The following is a 15,297-nucleotide window of genomic DNA, read 5'->3' as shown; positions in this document are numbered from 1 at the left end:
GCCTGCGGAAACGTGAAAATCAGTCACCTGTGTTAGTGACTTCGAGCGCAACACAAGTGGCGGTGACTCATTTCTGTCATGTTTTTATTAGATTTGGCATAGAGATAGCTCTAGCCATCGCGCCAACCTCCTGTAACCAAAAAACACAACAAAGACTAAACAAGCAAGATCGCGCCCCGAAAATAGATAAAAAGTAGTCCACAAACCTGGCGAGCCACGCATGTTTACAGTACTTGGTCGCTGCGCTCGAGGAGGGCTAACGACCGAAAAAGGCATGACGTATGCATGCCTTCCACTAATGAAAGCAAGCCAATTTTAACAGGCGAGCCCACAAACCAATGAAAGACACTGACGTGACGTGGACGGGGCTCCGAGCCCTTTTCTAACCACTAAAGCGTCTCGCTAGCGCATGCGACGCAGGCTCGACCCTAATAAAAAAGGAGAGGGCAGTGACTGTTGAGGGAATAATTTATAATATTTCCTTAAAGTTACTACAGTAAGCATTTTTTGAATATCTTCTTCAATAGAATTTAGAGTTGGTCTATAACATATTTTTGTGAGAAACAGGGCCGGCTTTAGCACTGGTGGCGCCCTGTGTGACAATCTTTTTTGGCACTCCCCCATGACCTCCTCCTCGGATCCCCGCACTACCACCCGGCAAAAGTGCCCCTCATCTCTCCATAGCCCCATTTTCACATGCATTTCATTTGTTTAAAGCTCTGGTAAAAGCTTTAGTAATCCACTCAGCTATCCACATACAATACAGATCTATTCTTTATAGGAGGCATATTAACCCTCTGTTCTACTTTACAGTGAAAAAACTGCCACTGGTCGAAACTCAATCTCTCTCTGTCAGGAACATTAATCACAAAAGTTATCTTGACATTTTTATTGTTGCCTGACAGCTAGACCCACATGGAACTTTACTTCAGGTGCTTTTAAATTGTACGTTATTGCTAAACACATCACTCCCTCCTCCGCGGTAAGTGCCCCCTCCTGGTCAGGGCCCAGTGTGGCAGCACCAGTCGCACCCCCCTAAAGCCGTCCCTGGTAAGAAACCACACCAAACACAAATATTTATTAATTAAGGGTCTCCATTGTCAGCAAGAGTAGTTGCTCGCCTTTGGCCTGAATCACAGAGCATTTTGAGGATATTAAATTCTGGGTCCGAACATAAATAGTTTATGAAAATAAATGAAATTATATTTTATAAAGTATGTATACCAAAGACAGAGGCCTAGAAAGAAAAAAAAGAGAAGAAGCCCTACAGTCTAAAGATTAAAAAGCCAGGTTTTTAGCTTTTTCCTAAAGGACTGTAGAGAAGAACAGTTCTTCAGGTCTACCGGAAAAGAGTTCCACAATTTAGAAGTCCCATAGATGAAGCTACGGCCACCCTCAATGAGCTCTCTTCAAATGAGGGACAATCGCATTGTGTGCCAAAGAAGACATCAAGGATCTGGCTGGAACATGACAAACACATTTCTTTTTAGGTATTGCGGTCCAAGACCATGCAAGGCTTTAAAAGCTATACATAACGCTTTAAAGTTAAAGTGCTTCTGCACAGGAAGCCAGTGCAGTTGAACAAGAGCCTTGGTAGCTGACTGGTGTTTCGGGATTCCTAACAGGAGCCGAGCAGCGGCATTTTGCAGGATCTGTGGTTTCTTCAATAGCCCCTTTTGTGGATTCATGTACAAGGGATTGCAATAATCCAATTATGAAAGAATAAGTGCAATGATGACTAATTTTCTCAATTCTAGTGAAATAAAAGGAAGAACTTTCTCAGAATCTTAAGGACAAAAAAACATGAGGAGGTCACTGCATTAGTATCTGTTAGTCAAGAGATAGATGATCATCAAAAACAAAACCCAGATTTATGACTTTGGAAACAGGGACCGGAAGATTACCTAACTCCGATGGCCACCAGTCTGAAGACCAAAAAGAAGTGTTGTTGCTAATAAGCAACACTTCAGTTTTGCCTGAATTAAGTTTCAAACAATTATCAGACATCCATTGACTTCCATTGCAAGCAGCTGAAAAACTTGTCTGCTGAATCGTATTGATTGCTTGCTGGTTTTAATCAAAGGAGAATCTGCATAACTAACTATAGAAAGCCTATGGGATTTGATCAATGAAACCAGTGGTGTCATGTATACATTAAAAAGAGTGGGGTTCAACGACGAGCCCTGAGGGACCCCACAAAGAAAGGAAAATGAACTAGAGGTGAAACCGTCTGTGGCTATAGATTGCACTCTCTCCAAGAGAAAAGACTTGAGCAGATCTAAGGCAGGGTCTCTGATACCCAAAGTATGGACATGGTCAGTCAATACCTTATGACTGACAGTGTCAAACATGTTGACAAATCCAACATGATGAGTGCTGCAGAACACCGTTGTCCAGAATGGCCCTTAGTTCTTCCACAGCTGTTAGCAGAGCTGTCTCAGTACTGTGTTGGCTTCTGAACCCGAATTGAGTGTGATCGAGTAAACTATTGGATTCCAGAAAGGAGGTCAATTCTTTATTTATTGCCTTCTCCACAATTGTAGAAGGATAAGGGAGAAGAGATATAGGACGATAATTACTGGAGTCCATGGGGTTGAGATGCGTCTTTTTTAACAGAGGCAAGATAGACTCAACCTTTCAAGCCTTTGGAAAGTAGCCTTGATGAAACATTTCATTAAAAATAGGAGTCAGGTGACCAGCGATAGTTCTATGCACTGATTGGAAAACCTTCAGTGGACATGGGTCCATTGGTGACCCAGAGTGAGTGGTTAAAATTAACTCCTGGACTTGATCAATTGTTAATGGAGAAAAAGTGGAGAACAGGGTGGAGGCTCAGCTGGAAGCGTTACCCTCAAGCAGAGGAGTAGGGGCTATATCTGATTGTTATTAAAAGTGTTTTAGATGTCCAGCACTTTCAGCTGGAAAGCAGTTGCGATATCATCGCAAAGGGATTGAGTGCTGGCAGTCTTATCCAGTTCCTTGAAATTAGCCAGTTTATTATGGTGGAAAAAAGTTCCTTATGAGAATTTTTGTCTAGAGATATTTTAAGCGCAAAATACTGTAGGCAGATTTTTTAGCAAGAATCTGGGTCTTATAATCAGAGAGTTTCTGTTTACTTAAGGTTTTTTGCTGGGGCCATAATGTAGCCTCTAACGATGTTCCTGACATGTACAAAGCTGTTTTAAATGCATAAGTGTCTTAAAAAACTAAGGTTGGGAAGAAGATTGTCTTCTATTAGATACTGCTTTAGAGGGGGGCCAACAGGTTAGAGACTGAGGTAAGCAAGCCATTGTATGCCTGAGTATCGTGATCAAGATGGTTGGTCACCGTAGGATTGAAGTAAGTTGTCCAGCAAAGTCGAATCAACTTTATGCCAAGCACTGTAGTAGGAATTCACAGAGGATGATGGCAGTTTGGGAGGATTGTTCTCAAACTGTACATTAAACATAACTGCTGCGTGATCCCATCATATAAGGGGTAAAACTTCAGAGTAGGATAAAGAGATATTATCAGAGAAAATACCATCTAACGTGTGCCTCACAGAATGGGATGGGTCAGTAATGAGTTGGGTCAATCCAGGACTGTTCTTTGAGTCTAGAAGGTTTTCCGAGTCTCTATCTTCTTTGTTGTCCAGATGAAAATTAAAATCACCTAGGACTGTGAAATCATCAGAGTCAGCCTTGACCTAAAACAATTTGCCAAGATTGTGAATAAAAGCAGACCTAGGTCCAGGCAGTCGATAAATTAATAACCCACTAAAAAAGATATGATGGTTGAGGATAATCTTAAAATTCACGCCTCACAATCCGTGGAAGAAGGAGTGGCGGAAAAGGTGGCTTTTTAAAGACTATAGCTAGGCCACCTCCTCTCCTAAAATCGTGATCCAATTTAAACAGCGAGCAGCCTTCATGGATGGCTAATACTAATTTCAGACCCGACTGCTGGTCTGCCCAGGTTTCCATGACAAAGGCCAAATTAACATTATGAGCCTGAAGGAATTCGAAGAATTCTAACTTATTCTTAATTTGCGATCTAGTGTTAATTAATGTGCAGCTCGGATGGTTATAAACAGGCATAGATTTGAATGAAGATCGCACATTGGTAACATAAGGGGTTTTATTAAAATTAGAAACGGTTTAGAGACAGCAGCGACAGGTCAGACCACTTACCATAGTTAGGGGGTCGATCAGACTACAATTCCAAAGTCTCCTGAGTGGGCGCAAGGCACATGTTTACAGACTAGGGCTTTCATTGTGAGTGACGCAATAAAATAACTGTTATTTCTCTGCCCCAGAGTTACAGTTACTTGGCCCATAGGATTTATAGGCAACTTGTAATGAGGACCTCAAAGTCACAAACGTGACTCATGGAATCATCACTGATGGAATTTTGCTTTCGTCTGGTGCACTTATTAACCTGAAAGTTATGCTAGTAAAGTGGAATTACTTCACTTATAGGTCTAGGCTTATTTATTTATTTATGTATTTCAGAAAATGCTCCTTAAACCTAAGGGCTCATGGTGCTATCTGATGCTAACACTCACCCTTCCATTAAGCAAGTACTTATCAAATAGGTCTTGACCAATTTGTGGAACACTGTCATACCTCTGTGCTAATTATGGCACTAAAATAGCATATTCCAGTGGATCCCAAAGGATAAGCCTCACCTTTAGGGTCTCTGGAAAGGCGTAAGCTTGACAAGCTCTGGTTTGAGGACCACAGATTGCTTCCAGAGACGCAACAGTGGAACATTTTAATTCAAATGATTCAATCCACACCAAGGGCCTGTTGTACAATATACATTGCTTTGAACCACATGTTAATGGACTGGCAGCCAATCCAAGCAGGGCACAACTGTGGGAATATGTTAATAGCAATCAGAACTGTGGACATATGCCAATAGTGACCAGTATTAATGGACAGTGTGGCTGTGCCATTCGTGCATATGCCTTCACAGAATCACCAAGAAGATACCATTGCATTAAGCTAATCTGGTGTAATGACAGCCCCTGCAACAATACAATGCTGCTAGAGTCTGCTACAAAAAAGTCAGCAGAGGATTTGCAGCTAGAGTGGTGGTCCTTCTCAGCTGCATTCATCTATGGAAATAACAATTGATTTTCAGCAATTATGATCCCACGATTCCTGAGTCTGCCTCGCTGGAGCATGCTATAGTCTTCCAGTACAGATGACTATTGTGAAAATTTGGGATGTTGTTTGAGGGGGCGTATGAGACTTTCTTAAGCAGTTGCCACGATCCTTGTCAGGGTGAACCTCAAACGTTACTAAATCAACCTGTGCTAAACCATCTGGTAGCATGGCACAAAAGCAGATATGATCAATTTAGAGGCAATGAGTTAAATATTTATGCAGCTCTCAAAAAGAAATAAAGTAAAAACAAAATACAAGAAAAATCCCACCAATTAAGAAAAATAGAGTAAAATGTAACAAATTATTCGACACCAAAACAAAAATTCAATCTGTAGAACTGGAAATATGTAGTTTAAAAGATTTAGGTAAGTATAGTGCTTTAAAACTCAAAGGCCCACTCAGGGTCATCTTGTCGTGCTAGACTGGGGGAAAGTCACAAGTTCAGGCAGACCACAAAACAGCACTGGCCAGATACAGGGACCAGATTAGTCCCACTGAAAAGTTACCTTCTTAAAGTCTGGCACAAAAGTCCAGTTTGCGCTGGAGGAGGCTACAAGGAGCAGGAAGAGCATTGTGGATGGTCGTCGCTGCAGCGCAAGGATCCTGTCAGGCATTGCGGATGGACATTGCTGAAGCTTCATGTTGGCAGTCACCAAGGGCTGTCGATGCTCTATTGCAAAGTGCAGATCTTGCGTCTCTGGTGGTCGTTGTAGCATGAAGAGTCAGGTTCACTGGAGCTTCACATGGCGGTAGTCACAGGCAGCAAGATCTTGGTGCGAGTGGGCCAGTTCACAGTTGAGAAGAGACCAGAACTTCAGGATTTCTACTATTGCTAGGAGGAGCTCACCTGATCCAACCAAGGGTCGAGGAGCTGGGAGGCAGCTTAAGGGGATCAGGAACTCACTCCAGCAGAGGCCAGAAGGGCTTAGGGTGGCCCATTTGCAGGTCCAGTGTAGCAAGTCAGCTGAGCAGTTGCAGGGAGGCCTCTGGAGCTTGTTATGTCCCTGTAGCTCTGAAAAGGAGGTCAGTCAGCTGGGAGTCACTTCAGGTAGACTGGGATTAAGGGAGCAGGTCCAGTCTTGACAGGCATCAATCAGCAAGGCAGTCCACTGGCAGCAGGGCAGGGCTTCCTCTGGATGATCCACAGGTCCAAGAGTGTACTCAAGAGTAGGTCTGAGGTTCTAAGTGTTATACCTGGTACCAGCTTTAAAGTTGCAAAACTTTTTGGTGTTTCCCCCCACAGAATTGTCTGGAATTTACTGCCTCCTTGCCCCAGAATGTCTGGAGCCACAAAAGAGTAGTGTTAAGTTCTTTGTGCGTGTGGTGAGACAGTTCCTTTGAAGTGCACGATGGGCTGTACACAGCTCTACCCCTCCCATCCTGCCAACACCGAGTCCCCCTTTGTGTTACCTTCTGGAAGGAATAGACTTAGACCAAATGCCAACAACACCTAGTCATTTGACCCAGGATACAGGCGGCAGGCACCAAAAGGTTAGGACAAGAAAATGTCAACTTTCTAAAAGTGGTATTTTCACAATTGTGACTCAAAATACGACTTCACCATCAAAGCGTACTTTAAATTACAATTCTCTTGACACCAAACATATTTCAACCTGTTCTTAAGCAAAATGTATCTATTATTATATATATTAAGATAACACAGATACCGAGATACTTCTCAGGGGTCAGCCCAAACTTTGTGGGAGTGTACCTCATCGGGCCCACCATCTCAAATGTAATAAGGGTTTTCACAGGCTGGCTGCCCAATCCTTCTCTGGAACCCTGCACGTTTTCAGAGTTATCTCAAATGCAGAAAATAATTTATCTATGTCACCTCCCCCATATGCCTGGGCACCAGATCTTGGGGTATGTGGACCCTCACCTCTCCATTGGACACTGGGTTGGTGCCAACATTGCTGCTGGACTCTGTTTGTTTGCCTTTCATGACCAGTGCTTTGAGACTCCCTTCATGAGCTTACAAATGTTTCTTGTCTGCCAAGGCTCTCCCTGCCTCAGTCTTCTCCTTGGCCAGGGCGATCTCTGCTTTTGCCCTCCTGTACCCAAGGACTATCTTTGCAAGAGCCTCCTCCTTGGCTGCTTCCATTTTAGCTTAACCAGCTACAGCCTGAATTCCCTTTCTGCTCTCCTGTCTTCCATCTCCTCTGGGGGGGGTCAGATTGAGATGCTGCTGCTTGTTCCGGATATGGCAGGGACCTCATTCCTGTAGGCCCTTTGCTCTCTTCTGGAACCATACTAAAAGGGCTCTCATCTTCCCCCTCCATCTCCTCCTCAACATCCATTTCCTGATCCTCCTTCTGTGCTGTAGCCTCTGACTGGCGGGCCTCCACATAGGTCTTCAGATCTTTCTGGAGCTCTTGCTTGTTGGGCCTCCTGGTTGCTGGAAGTCCTGTATCCCTGCAGAATTACTTGAGCGTAGCTACAGTGTAGCCCTCCAGGTTGATGACCTCAAACTCCATACTTACAGCAGGTACAGTCACAGATGCACTAACTCAGGTGGAACAGAAGTGAATTTGGAAAAAGCAAAAAAGTCCAAACAAGGTGAAGTTAAAAAGATCAAAGATGGTATCAAAGTACTTATTATGGGATTTTAGTGTTATGCAAAATCACTTAATGGCACTGGACAAACATAAGTACTGAATTCCACTTCTGAAAATCAATGTGTGACATTGGGTTGTTGGTTGAAGGGGTCAGGGGCCTTTCTCAAGCAACAGTCCTTCTTCTGTACTATCCACAGGTCCAGGACTGTACTTAAGAGTGAGTCTGAGGAGCCTAGTTTTATACCTGGTGCCAGCTTTGAAGTGGAAGAAACTTCTGGAGTTCACCCCACAGATGTGTCTGGAATTTCCTGCCTCCCCACCCTGGTCCCAGGATGTCTGGAGTCACAGAATGCTAGAGTAAAGTTATTTGTGTGTCTGCTGAGACAGTTACATTGAAGTGGAAGGGGAGCTGTACACAGCTCCACCCATCCCATCCTCCCAACACCCAGTCCCCTTGTGTGTTAATGTCTGGGAGGAATACAAAAAGCCCAACTGCCAACAACATCCAGTTATGTAACCCAGGATACAGTCTGCAGTCACCAAATTTTTAGGACAAAAAAAATGTCATTTTGAGACTTCTGCCTTAAAATTCAACGCAACCGTTAAAGAGGATGTTACATTACAATTCTCTAGACACCAAATATGAAATTTCTACCTGTTACCAAATAAAGATTAGCACTAAATAAATGAAAGAAGTTATCCCCATTTTATCCTATAGGAGAGGCAGGCTGCAATGACAGGCCACAGACCTATTTTGAAGGCTACCTAAGTGGGTGGCAAAATGTATGCTGCAGTCCCACTAGTAGCATTTAATTTACAGGCTCTGGGTACATGTGGTACCACTTTACTAGGGACATACAAATAAATTAAATTTGACAGTTGCGGGTAAGCCAATTTTGCCATGTTCAGAGGAGGGAGCACAAGCACGTTACCACTGGTAAGCAATGATAAAGTGCACAGAGTTGTCCTAAGGCCAACAAAAACAAATATAGCATAGCAGAAGGAGGTAAGGCAAAATGTCTGGGGAAAAGCCACACCAAGGACATCAAGTCTAATACCTATCATATAATATTATCTCCTTTAATATGCTTCACAATATGTTCCTGAACTGTACTTGTATTTTATCGTGTGCACAAAATGCTTAAGTGTTTGAAATTGCTAAATAAAGAACTCAATATTATGTCTTGGCGGGGATAGCACAGGAGTCACATAATTTGCAGACATAAGTATTGTATCTAGGGTTGCTGCTAGCACAAAGGAGTGTCAGAGTCTATCCTCAGGGAAGACCTAGCTACCATCAGTATAGTAAATAAATTGTAGCCTACGGAGGAAGATCAGCTTGACCAGCAGGGTAGATCTAGATATTAAACTCATGAAAGGCATTGTGATTCTTCCAATAGGTCTAACCACTGGGAATCATTCAGAGTAGCATTCCAACCCATTGTTCTTTTGTCCTCAATGCCACCACGGTTTGGACCCAACAATATGCAAATTAGTCTAGACTGTGCTCCAATAGGAACAGTCTAACTCGAACATCCAGACCAACTGCTCCTTGAACCAGAGGACAAGCAACCCAAGACCGGTTCTGCCCTGATTGGGAATCTGGGCATACTCCTGCAACTTAGGGCAGTACATCAAACACACAAAAAATTATAGAAGGAATGCTTGCAATAAGTCTAACCACTGGCAATCTCTCAAGTAGCATTCCAACCCATTGTTGTTTTGCCCACCATGCCACCTCAGTTTGGACCCAGCTATATGCAATTCAGTCTTGACCCTGCTCCAAAAGTAACAGTCCAGCATGGGCCCAATTTGAGGTGACATGGTGAACAAAAGAACGATGGGTTGCATTTCTACCCCTGTTAATTGACAGTGGGTAGGTTGTTGCTAGCATGTCTCCCATCACCTTATCTATGTTTGATTTTGTTGTCCATCCTGGGTGTACAGATGAAAAAGAGTTTCTGCCTTGTTTTTTTCTATTTTGCCACCAGCCTGAGGGTGTTGTAAGCCTCTGTCACGCTTGCTCTCCATTCCACTACCCATTCAAAAGACACTCATCAAATGTATTCCCTCCATGGTCCCCCGAGACACTGGGCATGCCTTATCTCCACGAAGTCACTCACCAGGCCCAAATCTTCCACCCTTCACAACCTCTACAGTGGGACAGCACCCACAGGAGTCTAAGGAGACCCCTGCCCAATGAACCACGATCCACACTAGCGGCCATCAGGCTATCTGACATCGATCCTGCTTCCAGTAACATAACACGTGTCCCTTTCAGTGATACCCACCGTTCCACAGATCTTCAGGATTCTAAATGTATTGCTGCTTGTTCTTCCGCTGCTCAATTCCATAGATCTGTAGACCACTGCGATATTAGGTGGAGGGGGTTTCAGAGGGCTTTCATGCCATTACAATGCAGTGTTTGTATAATATAATTGGCATATCAACCATGTGACATTCCAATGTATTATTATTGCTCCTACTCATCCAGCCTAATAGGCAGAAGCCCATGTTGCGAGCCAGTGCCCTGCCCACCAAGTCTGACACATGCAATAGCTTACTGGCCCAAGCTCTTTGTATGTCCAGGCATTCCGATGTGATAAAAGGCAACCTCAGAGCTTTGCACCAAGAGCATAGTGGTGGCGAGCCTGGGAACATACGGCCTATGCACTTTGGTAAAAGGTAGGATTGTTGTAAATAGTTAACATGTAGCAGCTTGAACCTTGAGTTCCGCGAGACCAGTTTAGTGTATCTTTTGCAATCTGTCTGTTACTTGTCCATAATATCTGTCCGCAAGCACTTAGCCCACCTGGCTCTAACATTGTCACATGATTTCGGCAGCTATATTTGCAATGTGGCATACAACCCTGCCACTGCCAGGAGTCCTCACCTGTATTTTAGTAGGCTGTGTAATATTGCGTTCAGCTGCTGCTCCACCTGGCGCCAAGTGCCAGCCATCGGACTCACCAATTCTCCATATATCTTAGGTCTCCAACAGCTGCGCAAATGTGCTCATCTTGCCTTCCGAGTACAGGTCCATTACCCTCACAGTGCCAGCTGCAGTCCACTGGCATGAGTCCAATGTGTCTGTAATATCGCCTGGGCCCGTAACTCCCACAACTGCAGTGCTGAGTATGGCATGGGTCTCCGTTTAGCATGTATAGACCTACCCCAGCAATTGTGTAGATTCTTGGCAGTTGAGTCCCAATGGGCCTTCCTGTAAAGACCTCTCCACTAACCCTTCGCGTACCAACTCGACATTGCACTGGCAGGAGCCTGGAGCCAATGCAGCATACTGAGGCAGGTCAGCGTCTCCGTGACGAAAGCACATACTATTGGAAACAAGGGGCATCCCTGTCGGTGCCGGCGAGTTATAGAGAACCCACTCAATATAACCTGTCCCACCTGCACTCTAGCCAATGGCCTAAGATATTATAGTTTCACCAACCTGCGGAACTCGCTTTTAAAGTGATAAGTGGTGGCAAGGGGATACAGCGGGGCATAAGGTTGCGAGCAATGTGGTCATATTTCTTTAGGCCCTAGGTGAGGCAATCATGGTGTCTTACAGGTGTCCATTGTGAAATCTGTGAGGCCTTAGAGCAGAGCATTATCACCTTCAAGATATGGAAATATGCAGACATGACTGGTAGATTTTCAATTGCTTTCTAAGAGGAATTTTCTGTATAAGGGAGATCTGCAACAAGGCTTTCTTGATTTTCTGGGTGATGTATTGCTTCAGGGTGAAATAGATGGCGGGGGTCTGTATGTCCAAGTGACGTTGAGTGATCGTACAGGTTCAGATCAATCAAGGTTTATTTTATTGCAGAGAAGTTTTTGAACTGCCTTGTAACTTTTTTAATTGTTTGAAAACCAAATATACGCCTAACTTTTAAATGTTTCCCCCGAGGTTGGTGAAAATTGGTGGATGAGGAAGAACCTTGTAAAGGGAGCAAAACGATAATCCCTTTGGAAAAGGATGTCAACCTAAAGTAAAGAGGTATGAATGAACAGAGAACGACAGAGAGAAAAAGTGAAATACGTTTTTATTGGGGGCCTAACATGAGATAGAGTTTACAATAGGCATCTTAGTATACAGTATGTACTTAAAAGTAAAACGTATTCATCTCAGAGAGCAGCTAGTGTTTTAGTATGTAGCGCACGCACAGCAAATAAAAATACGATATGCATGTATTTCATTTTTATTTTCCTAAAGGAACGGGTTCAATCTGTTGCAAGCAGAAACGGATACTGCTGATGTGTCCCATGTCTGCTCATTCTTTTTTTACTACGATTGAGTATTACTACAGCAAAATCAGACATCTTATCCATGTTTAAATGCACAAGTATTGTGACTTAAACTCATGCATTTATAAGAAGAGAAGATCCGCATTAAGGGGCTGAATAGCCTTCATTTTTTTGAAAAAAGAAAATATCAGGAAGCAAATACATGTACGATGATTAGTAAACGCTAATTGTCAGACCCACTCTGTGACGTCGTACATTGGTGCTCAGCTTTTTTCAGTTCTGGAAAGCTTTATTACATAGTTTCAAATAAATACATTACACGACCATAATATGTCAGATGTGCTATTATAGTATTTCTGTACTCATACATTTAGTGATATAATTAAAAAATAGCTCATATTTGTATGTTAAACGGCACAGCTTCCATGAAGACATACATGAACACAATCTATTTATAGCAAAACAAACTGTGTCATGGTGGTCGTAAAACCTTCTTATAATATGCACCAACAATAAAAATGATTTTCGTTCCAATGCACAAATATAGAGAAATAGAGCAGGTCAGACATACGTTATTTATTTTAATGTGAACACTTACGATCCGAGGCCTTCGCAGCTAGCAAACTACAGGACAACACCAAAAGAAGGAGCAGAAATCCACCTAAATTCACCATGCTGCTGCCTGCAGGTGCTTGCATTCTGACAGCAGGTCCTCATCCACAGCTGAGCTGCTTAGCACGAGCACTTCCTTATTGGCTGAATGAGAGGGAGTTTGGACTTGGTTTATAGCATCCACCGAAAGAACATTACTGATTAACTTGTCAGATCATCATGGGGCCTTTCCCACTGCTTGAGCAACGATCATTACTAAACAGAGAACGTGTCTAGTGATGCTTCGCAGGCTGGTACCGCCCAGACTCACTACTCATGGTATACTAGGCAGAAATATATATTCGCGCTTTATGTAGAACTAGACATTTTTGGCCAATTAATTGGCCCAGATTCACAAGAATCTGGCGCATCAGGACTGATGCGCCAGATTTCTTTCATCCCCCAACTGCCACCGAACGACACCATGGGTGTGCCTTATTTCTATGGTGCAGGTAGGAAAATAGCCCCAATATTTTTGATGCTATTGTGGTGCTTTGCTCCACTAATGTAAAAAATTAAATATTTATGCTAGTGGAGCAAAGTGCAAGGAGGCCCATTTATTTCAAAGGGTGTGTCCTTTTAACGCCTTCTTTGAGTCTCCTAACGCTGGAATGCCCAGCATGCATACGTTATGCCTGGCAATATGGCGCAAGGAGTTGCAAAATGGCGCAGTTCATGCATTGTGCCACTTTGTAAATATGGCATGGTGATTTTTACCTTATTGAGCCACATTAGCATAAAACAATGACACTAATGTGGTGCAAGGAGGTGTCTTGTAAATCTGGCCCACAATACGCTAAAAGTGTGTGCCTGTAAAACACGTGCTCCTAGTCTTCAATTAGTGCTCTAGCAGGTGAGCGGCACGGCACACCAGTCTCTGGGGTAGGCTTGGCAGGAATATGCATACACATTTTCTTCTTTGATTGTTTTCCTCCACTGCCATTTACTTCATCAAGAAAACCCTTGCCTGTTGTTTTCCTAGAGAGAGAATATAAGTAGATAATGTGTATAAATATTCCATATTCCTCCTCCAAAACTTCTCCTGCAATGCACCCTTGCCTGAAATAACATTAAGATAATGAATAAATTCAACTTAGACCATATTCAGCTAGATAATTCTGACACCCAGGATAGAAGTAGTGGTGGCTGCTGTCAAATTAAAATGGTGGGGCAGCGCAGGGGAGAATAACAAACATTTTTTTAAATGTATTTACCTGCTGTTGCCTGCCTCAGTGTTCTCCTCTTGTCCCAGCAGTCAATGAGCTGGTGCACAGGCTTCCAGATTCTAGTGAACTCCCCTACACCAATCCGGATGCTTCTCTCATGCTGATAATACTATTACGTAGCATGAGAGAAGTGCTCAGATTGGTTGGAGTGGGCTTGTTTGGCGCCCACTTGGGGACTGGGTGCCTGTGTCTGTTCTCTACCCGGCTGTGCCACACAGCATGAGTTGGAGAGATTTAAGTGCGCATATCGGGCTGGCCGTCATAAGACATCCAGCCAAACCAACATGCCCACCACTCCTCCTCCGTGCTGCAGCTGCTGTCCATCACGAAGCAATGACCCACACCACCTTAAGACTCAGCTCAGCTTGCAAGATGAAAACTAAAATGACAATAACATTATTTTCTTACCATTTATTTTTGATGTTTGACTGTGCTCATGATTGACTTTGGTGCCTTCTCAGCAGCGGGGTGACACTCCTGTGCCCTAGTGGAGGAGCCACCACTGCAGAGAAGGCCAAACTGCCCAGTTGGTAGGAGAGGCAGAGATACGCATTGTGAAAAGCAGTATCTAGTACGATAACTTAAAATCCCCTCATCTAACATATCTCTCTTGAGAATGGCACTGGCTTGATGGGGAACAATCCCACCCCCTTGTAAACCGTCCTCCGAGATTGAATGCAGTGTTTGCCAGTATCCATTACTCTGAGGTTTCGTAAGCCATTTTACCCAGAAAGGCCTTGGCTGAGTCCACTTACGAGAACACAAACAGTTTAACTCCTTAGTTTACTTTCAATTTTACAGGAAAACCTACAAGGCCTTGAAACCCTTGTTGCAAGTTAGTGTTTAACTCCCATGAGAGCACATTTCCTGGAAAGCGTTTTTGAGCTGAGGTCTGAGAAGAAGAGGAGCTGCACCCCACCAAGTAACACTGTTCCTCTTTTAACTGCTGCCCCAAGTCTTTACCTATGCAATCCTCATTCTGTAGCATGTCCAACACAGACCCACCTATTCCCTACTCTAACACTGTCTATCCCTGTAGTTTTGAAAGCTTACAGATTCTCCACAGCAGAGGTTGCCTCTCAACTTGGTTGTTATCTCTTTCAGCGTTTCTCTTATCACTTTAAGCTATTCTCCAAGCCTATTACTTTATTTTTTACCCCTTCCAGTTATCTTGTACAGATTTCTCAGGTCTCTCATTGCTCCTTGAGGTTTCCAACATTTTCAGCCAAATTGCATTGAAAGAGCACAAGAGTGTGTGCTCTCCTGGTATAAGCTCTTGGCTCACTCTTGCCGCTCCCCTTTGCTTTGTCTCAATAGTCAAAGAAGTCCTTCTTCTTCTATCCCTTATATGCAAAGTCCTCTGAGAATCAGCAGTCCGAACAGAGTAGGTCATGACCGGCAGGTAACCGTGATAAGTCTGGAACTAATCCAAACTGCACACCCACACTTTGCATGGATGTTAGC

At 43.5% G+C, this 15,297-nt stretch overlaps 1 protein-coding gene across 2 annotated transcripts in view; it reads right to left on the bottom strand.

Annotated features, from left to right (window-relative positions):
• Positions 1–12,708, bottom strand: part of LOC138258864 (uncharacterized) — an 87,191-nt gene extending 74,483 nt beyond the window's left edge. For both annotated transcript variants that reach the window (XM_069206164.1, XM_069206173.1), the window contains exon 1: positions 12,555–12,708. In XM_069206164.1, the coding sequence (XP_069062265.1) occupies positions 12,555–12,654 (100 nt within the window). In that variant the 5' untranslated portion in view covers positions 12,655–12,708. The remainder of the gene's footprint in view (positions 1–12,554) is intronic.
• Between the last annotated feature and the right edge of the window lie 2,589 nt (positions 12,709–15,297).

The sequence above is a fragment of the Pleurodeles waltl genome, chromosome 2_1 (genome assembly GCF_031143425.1).
Source record: "Pleurodeles waltl isolate 20211129_DDA chromosome 2_1, aPleWal1.hap1.20221129, whole genome shotgun sequence".
NCBI classification, from domain to species: domain Eukaryota; kingdom Metazoa; phylum Chordata; class Amphibia; order Caudata; family Salamandridae; genus Pleurodeles; species Pleurodeles waltl.
Note: the sequence above shows the minus strand (reverse complement) of the source record. Positions and strands in the feature narration are given on the sequence as shown.